Raw genomic sequence first — 19873 nt, 5'->3', positions numbered from 1 at the left:
ACTCTGAAATATTCATAATTAGTAATAAGAATCTACAAGTCTTACTCTTAGCCAAAATATACATTGAAATACCAACAAGAGTCAATGAAATAAAGATAATGCATATTGAAGTCTTTAACACATAGTAATAAAATAACTAAATATTAAAATTCAAATGCATGTTCTAGCATAAGAATCAAAGATAAGTATCATCTTTATTAGCATATTCTACTTCTTCTTCTTACGTGAAAGTAGAAACAATAAAAAAAAAGAATGAATAAATAATAGCAGGATCTCGCTGGAAAACGTTGGGATTAATTACGCCAGAATAACAGGATCTCGCCTAGATCTCGTTGAGATCTTGTTTCACGTTGTCGCATACCACGCCATCTTTATAACGACTTTTACTGGATGAAAATTAATTTTTGACATAGATAAATATTTTCTCTAATCAAAATAGATTTTTATATCAATATTATAAGAAAATCAAGACCACTTCTAAAAAAATAAATTGCATATCACAATTTTACTTTTAAAACTAAAAAGGATTTTTTTTACAAAACAACAACAACATAATAATAATAATAATAATAATAATAATAATAATAATAATAATAATAATAATAATAATAATAATAATAATAATAATAACAACAATATTTTTAAATAAAACTTTTATAAATAATAATAATAATAATAATAATAATATCTAACACCATTTTCAAAATTATCCATCAACATAAAGTCATTTATTAAAATCAATTTTTTGACCGGTAACAACAATAACAACTTTACCATAAAAATCAATTTTTTTTTCAGAAGATCAAGAAGGGATTTTGTTCTACTAATAATAAAAAATGGTTAGAGAAAGTTAATATGATCGTAATTAAATAGTTCTTACTTGAGGGGATGAATCACTAACTCCTTTAGACGTTTTATTGAATTTCTTTTCTTTCTCTCACAAACATTTTATTTTTCTTTCTTTCTCAAAAGTTGTATATGAGTATTCAGATTGAGAATGAGAGACGTCATTTTTTTTTTCTTTTTCTTTCTATCACTAGAGTTGGGGAACGTATTGTTTTCAACCTAAACTCGTGTAGACCCTAAATATTTACTCTCCAAATTAATATAATTTTGTTTTTAACGTTGTTTCCTAATTCATGCTTTTTTTTTTCCTTCTATTATTATTGTTATTATTATAAGCATTTTTTTCCAAATACTTAGCAAAATACACATATATACTTTTCAAAAATAATAATTGAATTAAAATATAATAATAATAATAATAATAATAATAATAATAATAATAATAATAATAATAATAATAACAACTACATTAGAAATAAATAAAAAACTAAAATTAAAAATATATTTCACACATTACTAATAATAAAGAAAAATGAGGGTCTAACACACATAACTTCTTTTCTAGTAATCAGCTTACTTCTTAACTTGTTACGACTTTTTGAATTGTCACACATATGAGAGTGTCTAGATTGACTTCTCTTCCGTAACTATGTAACTAGTGTTCTAACTTTGAGAAAAACTCAATCAAATCACGCTCATTTCTTCAAGCTTCTACATTTAACATACTCTCTTATATAGTTGACATTTTCAATTTTTTTATTTAGAGGTGAATTGGTTAATATCACAAGAAAGACTTCACAGTTGTCAAACAAATTTTTCATCACTTGTATAGATAATGACAAAATAAAATATACAATTCTACAAAACAATAATAATTAACAGAAAATTAAATATTAGACACATAATAATTTTTAACATTGAAAAATTTATCTCAAAGTAAAAAAAATAAAAACCACAAAATCTAATTTAAAAAAACTTTTCACTCAAATAATTAATTGATATACAAAATCTTCTTAATAGCAGATAGTCATAATCAAAAGTTAGAAACCAAACAATAATGAACGTTCTGTTGGGGTTGATTGCAAGTCTCACATCCTTTAGTGTGAGAGAATAAGGAGAAGGCCAAGGCTATATATTGGGTTTTGGTCCTTTGTTTTCAAATGCACCAGTCAGCAATAGCACTTTAAGCTTGTATCTGACTTAGTTTAAATATTTGCTTTGTAAGAGTGTGGTTGTACTGGGGTGTCTGGGGTGTGAGTGAGAGAAGTCTATGTGTTGTAACAATTTTCACATAGTATTAATTCTCTGGTTGCCGGTTTAGGCAGCGGCCGTGGTTTTTTCTCCGGTTTTGGAGTTTCCACGTTATATTCTTGTGTTGTGATTGTGTCTTAATTCTTTTTAACTTATGCTATTTTTCCCAACAACTGGTATCAAGAGCCACGGTTCGGAGGTTCGGTAGGATAATTTTTCTTAGTATGCTCTGTGGTTGCAGTTTTGTCTGATCTTCCACATCAGAAAAGAATTATCCTTGGTATTGTTAGGGGAAAGGTGATACTGTGAAAGTGCTGTTTAGGGAGGTTCTGGCTAAGGAAAGACTTGGTATTTAAGCGTGTCTGTTGTGACCCACCTCTCTTTCCTGGGAACTTACCTGGTGCACAGTTTACAGTCTGCGCGTAGCTGCTATGTCTTATTCAAGCGTTATGAAGTTTGACATAGAGAAGTTTGATGGAAGAATCAACTTTGGCTTGTGGAAAGTACAAGTCAAGGATGTGCTTATACAATCAGGATTACACAAGGCGTTGAAAGGAAACACTTCCAACATGGAGGACGACAAGTGGGAGGAACTAGATTTGAGAGCTGCAAGTGCAATTCGTCTGTGTTTGGCAAAGAATGTTCTTGCGAATGTGCAGAATCTGTCATCAGCCAAGCAACTCTGGGAGAAGCTTGAAGGGTTATATCAGGCTAAGGGCATCTCAAATCGGTTGTTGTTGAAAGAGCAATTCCACAATCTGCGCATGGATGAAGGTACGAAAATCTCTGATCATCTTAGTACTTTGAATAATATTGTCTCTGAGTTGGAATCTATCAAAGTTGAGATTGATGATGAAGATAAAGCGTTAAGGCTCATTTTGTCCCTTCCACCTTCCTATGTTCATCTTAAACCTGTTCTGATGTATGGGAAGGAAAGTTTGAGTTTTGAAGAAGTTGCAACTAAAATTATTTCTGAAGAAAGGAGAATGAAAAATGATGAAAGCACTTCATCAAGCTCAATGTTGCTGACTAGAAGTGGGGCTAATGGGAAGAAGATACATGCAAAGAATTTGGTGTGCTGGGAGTGTGGAAAGCCTGGGCATGTGAAGAGAAATTGTCCAGGTGGAGCAGTATCTGAAAAAGACTCTGAGACAAGTGCTGGCAAGGTCTCCCTTGTTTGGGGAGATGATGGTGATCTCATCTAGAAGATAAAGTTTGTCCTTATGGTATTTCCACTATACCATGAAAAAGGACAAGTTATTGCTAGCGGATTCAGAACAACACACGGGCATTGGTTGGCATTGATGCAAGGTGTGTGGTGATGTGTCGATGGCTGAAGAACTTCCTGGAAGCCAACATGGGAGTTGCACCATAAATTTCAACAAGGTTTCGACATGAGAAAATTCTTGGAATGGTTTAGTTCCAAGTGGAGAAAATTCTTGGGATGGTTTAGTTCCAAGTGAAGTGTACTTTTGATGGTGGAGTATGATTGTCGGTAAGACAATGGAAGCGGAAGCTGTAACTCTTACAATCAAGGTGGAGATTGTTGGGGTTGATTGCAAGTCCCACATCCTTTAGTGTGGGAGAATAAGGAGAAGGCCAAGGCTATATATTGGGTTTTAGTCCTTTGTTTTCAAATGCACCAGTCAGCAATAGCACTTTAAGCTTGTATCTGACTTAGTTTAAATATTTGCTTTGTAAGAGTGTGGTTGTACTGGGGTGTCTGGGGTGTGAGTGAGAGAAGTCTATGTGTTGTAACAATTTTCACATAGTATTAATTCTCTGGTTGCCGGTTTAGGCAGCGGCCGTGGTTTTTTCTCCGGTTTTGAAATTTCCACGTTATATTCTTGTGTTGTGATTGTGTCTTAATTCTTTTTAACTTATGCTATTTTTCCCAACACGTTCCACAAAAGAGTATTTCAAACTAACATTAGTTCATACAAAATATGAAAAACACGTTTTATGCATTGAGTGGACAACAATGACTAAGACTTGAGTAATCAAAAGGAATCCAAACATGAGGAGGAAGGAATCCAAAGCTTGTGTGACACGTACTATGATAATGAACTTCATCATTTTGTAAAAAAACAAAATGAATTTGATAAAATTTGTCCGATATAGTAAGCGATTTGTTCATTTGTATTTAATGAGTTGATTCCTACAATTTTTCTAGAAAATAATAAATAAATTCCCATTAAATTGTAAGATAATTAATAAATTTAAATTTAAAATATAATATTTAGTCTAATATCAATTAAATTAAACTCTATAATATTTTTGAAATATCGTTGTTCTGCTGCTACTAGCCAATTGCTTTTGGTTGATGGTACAGAGTTGCATTCCTTCGTATAGTTTATTTTAGTATTTTATTTTATTTTTTATAAACTTCGATACTTCTATTTAAAAAAAATAGTAAATTAAGATTATTTCACCTTATTCATCATACAACATATTCAATTATTATTTATTGATGATTTTACTTTATTCATACATAGAATTCGTTTTTTGTCTCAAACCTTTTTTGTCGAATTGCTCCTCTTAAGACAATATTTTAATCAAACATAATGTGATTAACGTTTTAAAATTAAAATTTTAAAATTATAATCTATAATTAAATTTGATAAATTCATTTTAAATTACTCAATCAAAGTCTTAGAACACAAAATATAATAATGTTCGAAAAATTGAAAATATTGAATTTTTCTTAGTATATCATGTGCTTATATATTAAAAATTAAATTACAATAATGAATAACAAACATAAAAAAGATATCGTGTAAAAAATATAAGAACTAAAGTGATAAAAAAATGAAGATAGATGTCTTTAAGTCATAGCTATAGTAAATACATATATAGTTAAGTATGTCTGAATTTGAATTCAGAATTTCGCATTTGTGTGAGTTAATTACGATATATCTTATGTAAAACAAAAAAATAAAGATAAGTAGGAAACAATTAGTTGGATACATCAAAGAGAAAATAGATGAAGAAATTGATGGCTAAGTTATACATTGAAAAGTCACTTTTTATTGATGAATAAAAAATACAATTTTTGAGAGATGGGGACGAGTTTTTCTCGATGAAGTTTACCTTCATAAACAATAAAACTTCATAAACCAAAATCAAACATTTCCTCGATTTAAATACATTTCTTCCAGAAAAAATAACAACAAAGGCACGTAAATATATAAATATGAAGCATTGGAATTTTGTGAACATTGTGTAAAAGGTACTCAAAGAACCCTACTCATGGAGGTAACAAGTACTTATTACTTTTCCAGATGATTTTAGTATAAATGTATTAGTATACTTGCTTAAAAATAAAGACTAAACACTAAAAAACTTTGTTCACTGGAAGGCTAGAGTGGAAAACCAGTGTAATAAAAAGATAGAGGCCCTAAGGATAAACAATAAGCTAGAATTTTGTAACGAAAACTTTAATGATTTTTGCAATAATCATGGCATCTATAGAAATTACACAGTTAGACACCCTCCACAACAAAATGGATTAACTAAAAGAATGAATACATTTCTACTTGAAATGGTTATGTGCATGTTGGCTAATCAAATTTGTCTTAGAATTTTGAGGGGAGGTTGTGCACACAACCCACTATTTGGTCAATATGAGTCTCTCTACTGCATTAGAATTTAGAACACCTTAAGAGGTGTGGAACAACAAACCACTACATTACAATCACCTTAGGACCTTTGGTTGTTTTGCTTATTATAATTCAAATTAAGAAAAACTAGAACCAAGGATTAAGAAGGGTCGGTTCATGGGTTATCCGGATGGAACAAAAGGCAATAGGATATGGTGCATTGAAAGCAAAAAAATGTATTATAAGCAAGGATGTGAGATTTAATGAAAGAGATCTAAATGATAAAATTAAACCTGTTGAAATGATTGAAAATAATAATGAAAAAGATGTAGTTGAAATTGAGGTGGAATCCAAGAAAGAAAAAGAGATAGTAACAACCCATGATCAATTAATTCATGATGATCATAATCCATGATGATCATGTTCTGTGTAGGGACATAAAAAGGAGAATTGTTAATTCTCTAAAGAGATATGGCTATGAAGATGTAATTGCCTATGCTTTGAACAATGATATGACATTCAATAATGAAGAACTCAAATCCTTTAAAGAGGTTATGAGTTCTGAGGACCATGCTAAATGGTCTCTTGCTATGAAAGATGAAATTGAGTCTCTGTACAAAAATGAGACCTGAAAGTTAATCAAACAACATGTGAAAATAGTACTTCAAAGGTTTAATGTGGAGAATGCTAAGATAGTCAATGTACCGATAGCTTCTCATTTTAAATTGTTCATTGGTGACTGTTCTAGTAGTATTGAGGAACAAAAGGAAATGATCAATATTCCATATGTGAATGCAGTTGGGAATTTAATATATTTAATGGTGTGTACGAGGCGCGATCTAGCTTATGTTGTCAGTTTGGTCAACATGTACATGAGGAATCCTGGTATGATGCATTGGCATGTTGTTAATCATATCCTTATATATATAAAAGGATCCATTAATGTTGATTTGTGTTCCAGCAGAAAAGAATAAATTCAAGGTGGAGCATGTGGTTATTACATAGATTTTGCTGAAGATAGAGATAAAAATAGATCACTAATAGGATATGCTTTCACTCTATTTGGGAATACAGTAAGTTGGAAAGTCTCTCTCCAACATGTGGTTGCTCTCTCAACCACTGAGGTCAAATACATAGGCTTAATTGAGGTTGCTAAAGAAGTTATATTGTTAATAGGTTTCATAAATGAAATCGGTATAAAACAAGAGAATATCAACATCTTTGATAAAACCAAGGAACGTCAATCAAAACATAATTATCACCAAAAAGTGGAACCAAACAACAATAATCAACATTTCACAAAAATGAGTATTTCAAACTAACTTTAAAAAAAAATAAAACTACTACTAATTCATAAAAAAATACGAAAAACAATATTAGTGTTTCAAAAATCAATTTATATCTATTTCTTTTTTGTTTTTATTGAATCAACATGGAATGTATGATTATTTCAAGTGTAGCGCCATGTGACTAAAACTATATATGTCATTATATCATCACCATCAAAAACTTTTTAGAATCAACCCACCTTAGATTTTGTGTGATATTTCCTCACTTTAATAATTGCTACGAAGGAACAAAACACCAAAAAGTGGAAGAGCAAAACCACGTTTTGTGCATTGAGAGGACAACAATGACTAGGACTTTCGTAATCAAAAGAAATACAAACAAGAGGAGGAAGGAATCCAAAGCTTAAGGACAAAGTAGGGATCATTTTATGTTTAATATGTGAGGAAATTTGGAAAATAACAATAAATAATTTATTAATTACAGTTTTAGTTTCTTATTTTTACTAATTCACGAAATAAATTTCTCTATTTTAAATGTCGACAGTTTTTACCATCCTCCAATTTTTGAATTAAAAAATGAATTCGTAGAATACATTAAATAACGTGTGACACACATGATATACCATGTAAAATAATTAATAATCCTAAAATTATAATAAAACGTCGTAAAAAATTTAGATTTCAACTTCGTAATTTTTTTATATTTTTAATTTAATAAATGACATATATATAATTAATATATCTAAATAATTTTATATCATAGAATTATATGTCACATCATTAAAAAATAGAAGAACTAAAATTGTAATTAATAGTAATAGAGGAACTAAAACTGCAATTAAACTAAACTAATTTTAAAATTATGCTAACAAGTGTTCTTATGATATTTATTAAAAAAAAGAAATAAGAAATAAGTTTTTGGTGAATTTTTTTATCTTTTACAATTTTAAAATTTAAATAACATAACTTTTAAATTTTTTTGTATATATTTGAATTCTTAATAAAATCCCAAAAACACACGGTAGTATTTCTTATAATTATTATATTGAAGTATCAAATAAGTTGATAATTTATAAGATGGAGGCTAGTATTAGTTGTAAAAGAATGTTAGGTGTAGTAATATAGAGTAATAGGTATATCAAAAATCAGAATATCCTTTTATTGAACTTTCTGGAATTGATGATTATGTTAGCATTGAAATTGAGAATAAAATTTTCTTTTATAATTATTTCATTATTACGATTTATAAATTAAAATCAAAATTTGGAGATCCTTTTATTGAATTGATTTCAATGATAATTGAAAGGTTCCATTTATGTTTATTATTTCAAGTTGATAATTTATGGTAGGCCTTGAGATTAAAGATTCACTCAGTCTACAATTTGAGATTAAATTTTTTGCACCTAATCATTAAATCCAATTTCTACAAAAAAAAAAAAAAAATTATATTATCAATATATCATAATTATTCGTACATATAAATTTTAAAATAATTATAATAAAAATCCAAATTTAATAAATATAATTAATTGATAATGTAGAATATATTTAAATTCAAATATTAAAATAAAATAAAACTAAAAAACAAAACTTATTGACAAAATACATGAATGTACAGTATTGAGGTAAAAACAACCCAAATTCGACGAGGAAAACTGAAAAACAAACAAACCCAAATTTTAATATATATTCAATTAAGCTTTCCTTCTAAATTTCATTCGTTCCTTCCAATTTCTCTCAGATCTTCATCTTCCTCTTGAATGGTAGAAACCCTTTTCCTCTTCGAATTCATGCGCTCCCTTTCTCCATCAACAAGGGCAAGCGCTTTCTCCTTCGCTTCTTGCATGCAAGGTTGGCATTATCGCTGCCTCGGCCTCGATCCCTAATTCACCAAACCCTAATTTCAATTACATTTTTCCATATTCTTTCGTTTTTTCTTCAAATTCTTTACCAAATTCAACGTTCCATTGCCTCAATTTCACGTTTATAGCTTCTCAGTAATCGATTGATAATACGAACACGATGTTGATGAACAAGCAGAAGAAGACTCAGATCACGAACAACAACAAGAGAAGGTTGTTGATTAGCATCAATGTGATGGGAAGTGCTGGACCAATTCGATTTGTTGTCAATGAAGAGGAGCTTGTTGCGGCGGTTATTGAAACTACGCTAAAGTCTTATGCACGTGAAGGTCGATTACCTGTTTTGGGGAGTGATAACAACGCTTTCTGTCTTTATTGTCCTCTTCTTGGATCTGCTGGTATTCATTTTTCATTCAACTGCACAATTTCCATGCTTTTTATTACTCATTTATTATTTATTAAAATGAAAGACAAGACCAATAGTTATTATATTTAGAGAGAGAGAGATAAATGAAAATCATAGATTAACCAAATAACTGAGGTCTAGTGGTTAAAGGGCTTCAGTTAAGAACCAATTGTCCGAATTCAAATTCCGATGCAACAATTATTTATCATGTTTTTCTTACCTCTCAACCAAACACTAGATTACTAGTGACGCAATCCCTGAGAACCGGAGGATTAAAACAAAATTCTTTAAGATCAATGTAGAGTATTTGCAAACTTTACTTTTGAATTATCTTGATTTATGTTAAGATTAAAAGGGAGTTTTAATAAAATATGATAATTTATATTTGATAGTTTTTATAGCCTAAATTTGTTGCAAGTTATGAAGTTCTATAGTTTCAATAAAATACCCCTCTAACTGGATTGTGGTTTGATGGTGCTGCAGTTTTGAGTCCATGGGATAAAATTGGATCACATGGAGCTCGGAATTTTGTGCTATGCAAGAATCCACAAGCTACAAATGAGGCAGCTGATGGTGGAAGTGGGACTACATCACTTTCACGCAGGGGAAGTGGTAGTTGGAGGGCTTGGTTCAACAAATCCCTCAACCTGAAAGTTTCTTCCCATTAATCAATCAAATTGAGATTGTTGGGTGTCAAACATTTGCTTCAATGTTCTATATATTTGATTTGGATACATTCTATGATCCGTCTTGGTTGCGTTTGTTTCTAGGTTGTGTCTGTTTGCGGTAGCCAGAGACACAACAGCTTTGAATTCTGTCCTGAATAAAGTATTTCCAATGTATTTGGTGATGCACAGTTTTTGATGAAATACAATTGATGTTTTGCATTTTGCTAACTTTTGGTTTGAAACTTCATTATTGTCTCTGGATGCTTTGTGTTGGATTCATTGAATGTAGTTTGATAAACATTTCCATTCAGTTGACAACGTGAAACTCTGACACTGTTATATAATGTTATAAATGTACTCCTAAGAAATATATGTTGTGTAGAAACAAGTTATTTGATAGCACCAGTACACTAATAATTTAAAAATACTGTTATATATTTAATGGTCGGTGAACCAAATATGGTACAACAGCAACAGCAGCTGGTTTTTGTTTTTGGAGAAATACTAACAAGTGTTTCAAGGGTATTTATTAAGCAGTCTGAAGAGAAAATAATATTTTGAAATTTATGTAATCAATATCTGAAAATTTAAAGTGATTTTTTTCTATTTAAAACTATTATTTTTTATGATTGTTTAACAAGTACTCTAACGGCGGCACTTGTTTGCATAACCCTTGTTTTTATTCAAACAATAACACTGCGCTTACTTTAGAGATGGACCTTCAAATAATCATTAAATCCAGGCTTACACATTTAAACATTCATACTACCAGGAGCTACTTAATAAAAATACGGTTGCTATTAAAGCACAATACTTAACATGATGTCAACCCCTTCAAAACAATTTATTATTTATCAGTCGTTCGTGCAAGAAATGGATTTCCTACAGTTTCTTTTGACTGCAGATACAAATTATATGCCAATTAGCTTACTAATCAAATAAAATCTCAACATTATCCATACATAAAAACCACGATCTTGCTACTATAGTTTTGCCACCAAAATTGTCATTTATTCAGTTTGCATTACAATTGTTTAATAATACACAAATTTACTAGTTTAAGAACAAGGTTATAAGACTTAAGGAAAATTCAATATGGAGAAGATTCCCATGACAGAAAAGTATAATTTAAATCCAAGATATAAATAATTAAATAGTTGGCACTTCTTACAATGCTACATATACAAATCAGAGTTGAAACTCGTTTGTTGAATTTTGCTTTACAATCCTTTCGTGTACTAACAAATTTTCCTTTGCACTGATATCAACCCCAGATGTGTGTTTTTCACTTGTTTTCAGTAACAAAATTTACAAATGTTACAATCAAATTACAGCACTTCTCTCAACCACCATTGGAAGACAATACCCACCCCTCAAACAAAATAAATGTTACACATGATAGGACACGAACAGGACTAGAACAATCACCACTGAAAGCATATCTCCTCGCATAGATTTAAGATAGGCATCTGAACAAGTATACGCTTTTGAACATGGAGGTTCATCTACAACTAGCCTTGGACGATAGCAAGAACTTCTTCAGCCAAACATCTCTTACTGAGATTAAGGAAGCAGACTGAACCTTTCCAGCATGATCAAGCCGCATCAAAATAACTCCCCTGACAAAAATTCACTATACAACCATAGTCGTTAAAGAAGCAACAATCAAACAATATCAAATAATTATTTTTTATTTCCAAGACACTTGTTAAATTAATCACACTACACCAGTTTGGCCAATTCCTAAAGATTATGTGATCAATCAATGTACTTGGTTGAATGGACCACACCGAACATCTTGTGATTCACCAATTTCAGCCATAATAGTTTGCCAGCCTTTCAACCAATGATTATAAACTGCTCTGTAGGTGAAATATGTGCAAGCTTTATACTCTACGCACATGACAATATAGACACAAATAGATCCTATGAATTTTGTGACATACCTCACAACATGCTTTCTCTGTTTTGCTTTTGATAACTGAAATCTTGCATGTCTCTCAACAACAGAGTATCTGAAGTCTAAAAATGCCTTTAGTAACGTTAAATATCAAGCCAATTTTTTTAGCAGATTCCAACCTTCAAAACAACGCCATCATCTTACACACAAATGACTAACACCAAATAAAAAAAGTAATTACAGGATACACACGCTTATAAGATGCTAAAAATATTAGTGGCTCCTAGCAGAGAGAAAATGTGTCATTACGGAAATTGGATATTAAGTGTAGTTTCCAAATTATTTTGGCTTGATTACGGGTCTAATTAGATGTTTCAATAACTAAGACAAATGGGAAATTCATATTACACCACCGAAACACTAAAAAAAGGGCTTGTGGGCTAGAGAGGGCTGTTAAAGAAAAAGAAGTTCAAAGAGCAATTTGATATTTGGAGCTTGGACAGAAAAAATAACTTCGCACCAACTGTGGGCACTCATATTTAAGGCTGAGTTGAACTTAGTGCAGTTACAGTTGTGACTGAAAACTAATTAAACAAAGTAACTAAGTAACACCTGAATAAACTAAGGCCGAGAAGATTATTCACAGATCAATGTAGATGGTGAGTTACTTAGTGATATTTTTTCTCTTCAAATAACCATAGATGATATGGGACAAACACTGTAGACTACTGAAGCCAGTAAGTACTCACCTGCTACAATTTCTTCAGTCCCATTTGTTTAGGTTGTCCGTTAAGAATGCTACAAATAAATCAGAAAATAAAACGTATGTTCAAATTAAGATGTGAAGTATTAATGAAGAGTAATAATACAGATCATAGAACAAGAAGAAGCCACATGTATTTGTCAATACATTTTCCTCAAATACATTTTCCTCAATGTATTTGTCAATCCACAATTCATAGTCAATACATTTTGTCCAAACAACATTTTCCTCAAATATCACCAAGTACTAGTTCTATGCCAGTTAACGGGTCCAGTGAGCCCCCAGGGATCCAATGTGTATAGAACAATCATCCTTCCAAAAGATATTAATTTATTCATTTATTAAAATACATTTCCTAGATATAGGGAAAAGTAATAACAATCAATAATCAGAATGGCATCAATGATCAGAGATTCAGAGTATTTTAATTGGTTATTTTGAGAAGGATAAAAAGGTGCAACACAACCAACTTACCACACCATGTTACAATTAAATGTAGAGCAAGATGTTAAGCGATAAAGATTATTCATAACCATCAAAGGATCTGATTCCTGCTTCAGCTGCAAAGTGGGTGAAATTAGTCATCATTTAATACTCAGCACTCTCTTTTTTCCTTTACTTTTTTTGCTTTTCTTGTGTGTCATAAACAACAGGATATAGAAATTAGGACCAGACCCATATTTATATATTTCACCTCAAAGACTATACGCATTTCAGAACGATCATTCTCATCCTGAATATCACTTATTCCACCTAAACTCTGCATAGAAAAACAAATAAAAATGTAAAAGCACGGCTACAAAACAGTTCCCTAAGCACTTGTGTCAAAATTGAAGATGTAGCCAAAAAAAACATGACTACAGGGCTGCCCCTGGGGAGGGACCCCAAAAACCTAGAAAAACCTTAAAAATGGACATTCCAGGGGAGGCTAGGAGTCTTTTAGGGAATTCACAGCCAACCGTGGCTTAAGAGAAAAGAAAACAAAATAAACCCTCGATTATCACCTTCAGACTATAACAGCTTCATAGCCTATCAATTTCTGGCGACCCAAAAACATCCCCGGCAACTTTCCAGCTTGCACCTGTTGATTTCAAGCCAGTACCTTCCATTTTTGGCGAACTCAATCTCTTTCTGCTCACTTTCCCAGTCAGCACCTTGCAGGTTGGGAAACAAACCCACTCTCTCTTGTTTTGCTTTTGTTCTCTTTCTCTTCCTTTTCTTTGGTTCCAGCTGCAGGCAGCAGCTTCTATATTTATCTTTTCATTTTGACTCTTGCTTTGTTATCTTCCTGCTATGCACTTTACCAGTCTAACATTCTATCTACCATGGACAACTACAGGTAACAGCCCAAAGCAAAGGGGAAGAGTGGCATATTCACCTTATGAGGGATGCATGATCATCGTAACAAACACAATAGAACAAAATGAAGCTTACGTGAAGAAAAGGGAATATAAAGCGAGACAAAAAAGAAGGCCTCTAACAAAAAGATTCTTATAGACAACAAAGGTGAAAAAGAAGAAGCAATGAGACATAACTAAAATCTCCACAGAAAAAAAAAATCGATAATGTTTGGTTTTTTTTTCTTCCTGTTTTGTGTCTATGTCTTACTCGTGTCGTGAGCACTTTTTTATCGATCAAATCAAATAGCGAGATATAAATGTCTAAAGAAGAAATAGTGATATGCTTGATAATGAAAACCTAGGTGTTAGACGAGCACTTGTGACTGACAAAATGCTCTTCAGCGCTTTTCTTCAAACCCAATATTTAGTGTCGCTTGTATTTACAAAATTGACATTTATGAATAGATTAAAAAAAAACTAATTTAAAAAAAATACTAATCAAACAGGAACAGCAAAGATTCAAATAAAAGGTAACAGGGAAGGGATTCAGAAAAATCAATCAAACAACTTTTTTTCTTTTCTAATTTTTTAAAACACTAATCAAACAGGGCCTTAGATAAAGAGATAACATATCAGTAGCATGTAACGATAAAAATATATTAACGAACAAAAAATTGTAGGTGAGTAGCAGGATATAATACAATACTGAGAAAGTTGTTCTACAGTCATTGACTACCTTAAACAGAAGAAGTCAAACTTTTTATTTTCCATTCCTTATACAAATTGTGGTGTAAAAAATGTGTATCGCCGGAATTACAAAGAATAATCACAATTACCGTGCAAATAATAAGCACCACTGAGTAAAACAAATCTCTTCCACCCAAAGGACTAAGAGAAATAAATAAAAAATGGGGTATGATTATGTGATAGATGTGTTTCAAATATTAGGATAGAGAACTATGCTTCATCTGTATACCACTTGCCTTTGACGTGTAGTGTTGCGTATCTTTGAATCAAAATTGATAAAATCCACACTCTTCCAACTATTACCTAGTCACAGAATTTAACCTGTAAAAGCCTTAAATAATTGGAGTTTGCCCATCTTAAAATCATCCGAAACAACTGTTGGCATCTTCATCCTAAAACAAATTAGGAAATGTGTAAAGAGCAAAAGAGATATAATAGTTAGTAACACAAGGTATCATGCATTTGATGAAAAAACAAATTCTTACCGTGCAAGAGAAAAATATGCACGATCGCATCTTGGCAAATTTGAACCTTGATGAGGCAAAACCCATCCAAACAAAGGAATCTTCTTTTACTCATTTGTCATGTGGGAATGCCAAAATCTTCTTCATCGTTACATCATCGGTTTATTCACCCCCCTCTAATTACATTCTCAAAATGCTTAACTGCATGGAACTTATAGTCTTTGCTTAGATGCTTCAATAGTGCACTATGTGTGCAAGAATCAGGCTCAATTTCTCTATCTAGCATATCCTTGTACAACCGCAAAGCTTCCTGCCAATGGCCTAAGTTGCAGTTCTCATTTATCAAAATAGTGTATGTATACTTATTTGCAGAAATACCCTTTGATTCCATTTCCGCAAAAAAATTGTATGCTTGTTCCATCTTTCTCTCTTTGCAAAGCCCGTTGATTAAAGCATTGTAGGTGATCACATTTGGATCAACACCTTTGTCTTGCATCTCAAAGAAGTACATAATAGCAAGATCCAGCCTTCCCCTAACAGCATATGAATGAATCAAAACTGTGTAAGTCACAACCGAAGGAAATATCCCTTTCTTCAACATATCATAGAACACTACTCTAGCCTTCCTAAGATGCCCAGCCATCAAGTGAGCATGGATGATGCTAGTATATGTCACATGATCCGGAACAAATCCATTGTGGAGCATTTTCTGCACAAGATCATTTGCTTCTTTCAAATTGCCCAATTTATAGAGCCCATTGATGAAGACATTATACGTGATTAAATCGGGCGGAAAGCCTTTGGCTAGCATTTCTTCCTGCATGCCAAAAGCCTTAGATGGGTCACCAAGCTTGAGTTCACCCACTATCCTAGTTATGTATGCAAAACGGTCTGGCCGCAATCCTCTACTTAGCATTTCATCAAACATTTCCTTAGCCATTGGCAAGTTCCCCATCTTGCAAAATCCCCTAACAAGAATTGTAAAAGTAAACACATCAGGATGAGGTCCCTGTCTAATCATATCATCCTTTATCCGCTTGGCAATATCCAAGTCCCCCAATCTACATAGACCGTCTATAAGCGTGTTATACGTCACAACACTAGGAACAAGATTCTTGTATCTCAACTCAACAAACAAGAGAAAAGCCTCGCCTAATACACCCAACCTGCTGTAACCGTAAATCAAAGTATTATAGGATACTAAGTCAGGCATCAAATTCTTATTTACCATTACATCCAATAACTGCCTTGCATCACTCACTCTTCCCAACCTACAAAGACCGTACATGACCGTATTATACGTTGCAACCGTAGGCAAAGCTCCTCTCCCCAACATCTTCTCCACAAGACTAGTAGCTTCCTCAAGCATCCCTTTCTTACAATACCCACGAATCAAAGGGTTATACGTGTGAGCCGAAACCTCAAGTCCCAATTCCCACATCTCCTCAATCAATTCGTTAGCCTCTTTCAAATCCCCTTTACTCGACAAACCATTCACCAAAACATTATAGCTCACATCATTCGGAACACACCCGATACTCCTCATCATTAACAAAAGCTCCATTGCTTGACCAACTTCCCCTTGTTTACAAAAAGAATCCAACAAAGTATTATAAGTAACAGTTGTAGGCCTAATTCCACACTCAACCATTACATTATAAACTTCTTTAGCCTCATTCACCATACTCCTATCCCTAAGCAATTTAAGAACCCTATTACAATTCCTAACATCAGGCAACAATCCACTATGAATCATTTTGTAAAAAATCAACAAACAATTCTCTAACGCCGATTTTTTCGCGTAAATCCAAAGCAATAAATCAAGAAGCTTAACAGATACCTCAGAACCACAACCGGCGCCGCCATTGTAGTTGTTAACTAAAACATCCAAAACGACGGCGTCAATTTTGACATCAATTACCTTCTCCATAACACAATAGGCAGACCTCATAAAACCATTTCTGGCGAGAATTTCGAGGATAGCGACGAAAGCGGATTCAGATCGTTTGAATCCAGATTGTTTTTCCGCCCAACGGAAGAACCGTAGTGCGAGGATAGGTCGGTGTTTAACTGAGTTGAGAACTCGGAGGAGTAACTCGGGTTGAGTAACAGCGGCGCGGAAATGATGCGAAACGGCGTCGTATTGGGAATGAGTGATGTCGTTTTTATGGGGGAGTGTGGAGAAAGGGAGGAGGGAGCGTTTTATGGATAGTGAGAAGAAAGGTTTTGAAGCTCTGAAAGAGGAAGAGAGGGTCATTGACTTGGCGGTGGTTTGAATGAGAAGATTGAGATGATGAATTGTGCCATGAAAAGCCACCGCTGGTGGTGTTGTAATGGTGGTGGTGGCCAGAAATGGTTACTGTGGCCACTGGGATTAGGGTCTCTCTCATAAACCCCAAACTCTTCCTTAGGATGTGATTGGTTTGCGGTGATTTAGTATAGAGAGAGAGAAGTAGGAGCGAGAGAGAAGTAAGAGCTCTTGTTTGGTTCATGAAAGTGATAGAGAGAAGAAATTAGGTAGCTGGGTCCCAACATTTTTTTATGCGAAAAACACATTGAGAGTAAGTATGGCAATTTTCTTTTGTTGAAAATTTTGATACTCCTCCAATAGCGTGGTCGATTTTCTATCTCTCGAATCTACATTCGTTCATTTTCATATATAAAATATTAAATTTTAAAGTTATGTATTTATTATATTTATAAAATAATAGTTATGAGACACTTTAAAATAAAATATTAAAATCATTTTTTTAAATTTATAATATAAAAAATATGAAATAAAATAAATAATACATGTATATATAAGTTAAAAATAACAATAATTTTATTTATGGACTATATTTTAAGATAAAATTAAGCAAATATCAACGTCTCATATTCATCTTAATATTCAAATTTTAGTTTTGAATAAATTCTATATCTATAACCAGCGTTCGATCAATACAGATTTTTTCTATTAAAATTGTGACCGGTTTAAGTGAAATATTTATAAATACAGGTTGTATTACATTTTAATATTCTCTTTTTATTCAAACAAACAAAAAGAGAAAAGCAAATTTATTTTTCTCATATATTGAATAATATATCAAATTTAATATATTTCTAAGATTTTATCTCTTCTTCTACTATTTCTCTTTCTTTTTTTCTCTTCTCATTTTCTTGTGACCACCAAACAATGATATTCTTGTGGTGTCATTTTTTTTTCTCTACACCGATTCGTGGAGCTTACATCCACCACTACCAACAACACAATTTTCTTACATAAAATTTATTTAACAAAAACCATTTAAAATTCCAACAAATAAAAAAAGTATATTTCGGTCCATCCAATTTTCACCTCAATAAGAAAAAAGTCTAACCATGGACCACTAAATTTTACGTGTCATGCCAATTTAATTTAATTTTAAGAGATTAAGTCCCCCTGTGCAATTCACATTAATTTAATTTTAAGAGATTAAGTCCCCTTGTGCATTTCACAGTTTTATTAAACAGTTTGTCACTTCATGTTTACCATTTTTTCTCTCTCTTTAATCACAATTAGTAATTTATCATTTTATTTCTCCTATATCAAATCTTCTCTTACATTTTAGTTTTCTTTATTCTTTCTAATTGAAATTTATTCTATTATAAAATCTAAATACTTTTTTTTATATGTCTTACATTCTAACTCCAACTTTTTTTTTAATTAACTTTTTAAATTTATATTTTGGTTTGAACCGAACGGATTTTAATCAATAAATAAAAAGTTATAATAAGATACATATTTCTCTCACATTTAGTTGTACTATTATTATCTAATCAAGATCATACAACAATCCTCTAAATGTATAGTTGCTCAATCATGGATGGTGTCAAATATTTTTAAGAGAAATTGCATTTACCTCACTTAATGTCTCTTTGAATGATACTCACAGTTTATCTAATTTTTAAAACTTCATCTAATTTTCAAAATATATTTATCTCTCATGCACTTATTAAAAAAAATTACGCATAACAATTCTTTTATATCACACTTCTAACTCTATCTATCATCTATCAAACAGTATTAGAATATACATTCTGATTGTGTCATTAAAAACATATATAATTATATTTTTTTAAATTACAAATAAACCAAAAACTGGAATTATATTATATAATAAATAACATAAATAGATGCAAATATGAAAGAAAAAATATTATAGAACTCTTTCAATGAGTATAAAAAAACTGAGTATTTTTTTCAATACTAAAAAAATATAGGTGTTTTTTAAAGAAAACTTAATTCAGTAAATGTAATTTCTCCACATCCTTAATGATGCTTATATAGAAATACATGTACTCACGAGAAAGGTATGAACGATCATTTTTACCTCACATTGGCCTCCAAATTTATTAATAATATACATAAGTCATAAGTGGTAAAATAAAGATAGACTCGGTGTTCGTAATCTAATAATTTACAAAAAAAAAAAATCCAGAGTATAATATATAGAACATTAGCAAAACAATTAACCATCATAGACACAATTTGTTGGAGCATATAAAAAATACATGTGTTCTTTTTTCTTTATTTACATATAAAATGCATAAAATATGACTTACTTATAACTAATAATTTTTTAATTTTCATGTTGTATGTGTAATTTTTTTACAGAAAAGTAATATATCATTAATAAGTGAAATAAAGAGAGGGAATGGGAATCTATGCAGAGAAAGGAAAAAGAGGTAAAAGCATGTGAAAGAAATAAAAGAAGAG

At 31.6% G+C, this 19873-nt stretch overlaps 2 protein-coding genes across 2 annotated transcripts; one reads left to right on the top strand and one right to left on the bottom strand.

Annotated features, from left to right (window-relative positions):
• Nucleotides 1-8648: 8648 nt before the first annotated feature.
• LOC101497295 (uncharacterized protein At4g22758) lies at nucleotides 8649-10149 on the top strand. Its single transcript, XM_004498230.4, has 2 exons — nucleotides 8649-9245; nucleotides 9737-10149. The coding sequence occupies exons 1-2, from the start codon at nucleotides 9008-9010 to the stop codon at nucleotides 9919-9921; spliced, it is 423 nt and encodes a 140-aa protein (XP_004498287.1). The 5' UTR covers nucleotides 8649-9007; the 3' UTR covers nucleotides 9922-10149.
• Nucleotides 10150-14560: 4411 nt separating this feature from the next.
• On the bottom strand, nucleotides 14561-17671 carry LOC101496964 (uncharacterized). Its single transcript, XM_004498229.4, has 2 exons — nucleotides 15157-17671; nucleotides 14561-15063 (listed from the first exon to the last, which is right to left on the bottom strand). The coding sequence occupies exon 1, from the start codon at nucleotides 17390-17392 to the stop codon at nucleotides 15302-15304; it is 2091 nt and encodes a 696-aa protein (XP_004498286.1). The 5' UTR covers nucleotides 17393-17671; the 3' UTR covers nucleotides 14561-15063; nucleotides 15157-15301.
• Between the last annotated feature and the right edge of the window lie 2202 nt (nucleotides 17672-19873).

The sequence above is a fragment of the Cicer arietinum genome, chromosome 4 (genome assembly GCF_000331145.2).
Source record: "Cicer arietinum cultivar CDC Frontier isolate Library 1 chromosome 4, Cicar.CDCFrontier_v2.0, whole genome shotgun sequence".
Classification (NCBI taxonomy): domain Eukaryota; kingdom Viridiplantae; phylum Streptophyta; class Magnoliopsida; order Fabales; family Fabaceae; genus Cicer; species Cicer arietinum.
Note: the sequence above shows the minus strand (reverse complement) of the source record. Positions and strands in the feature narration are given on the sequence as shown.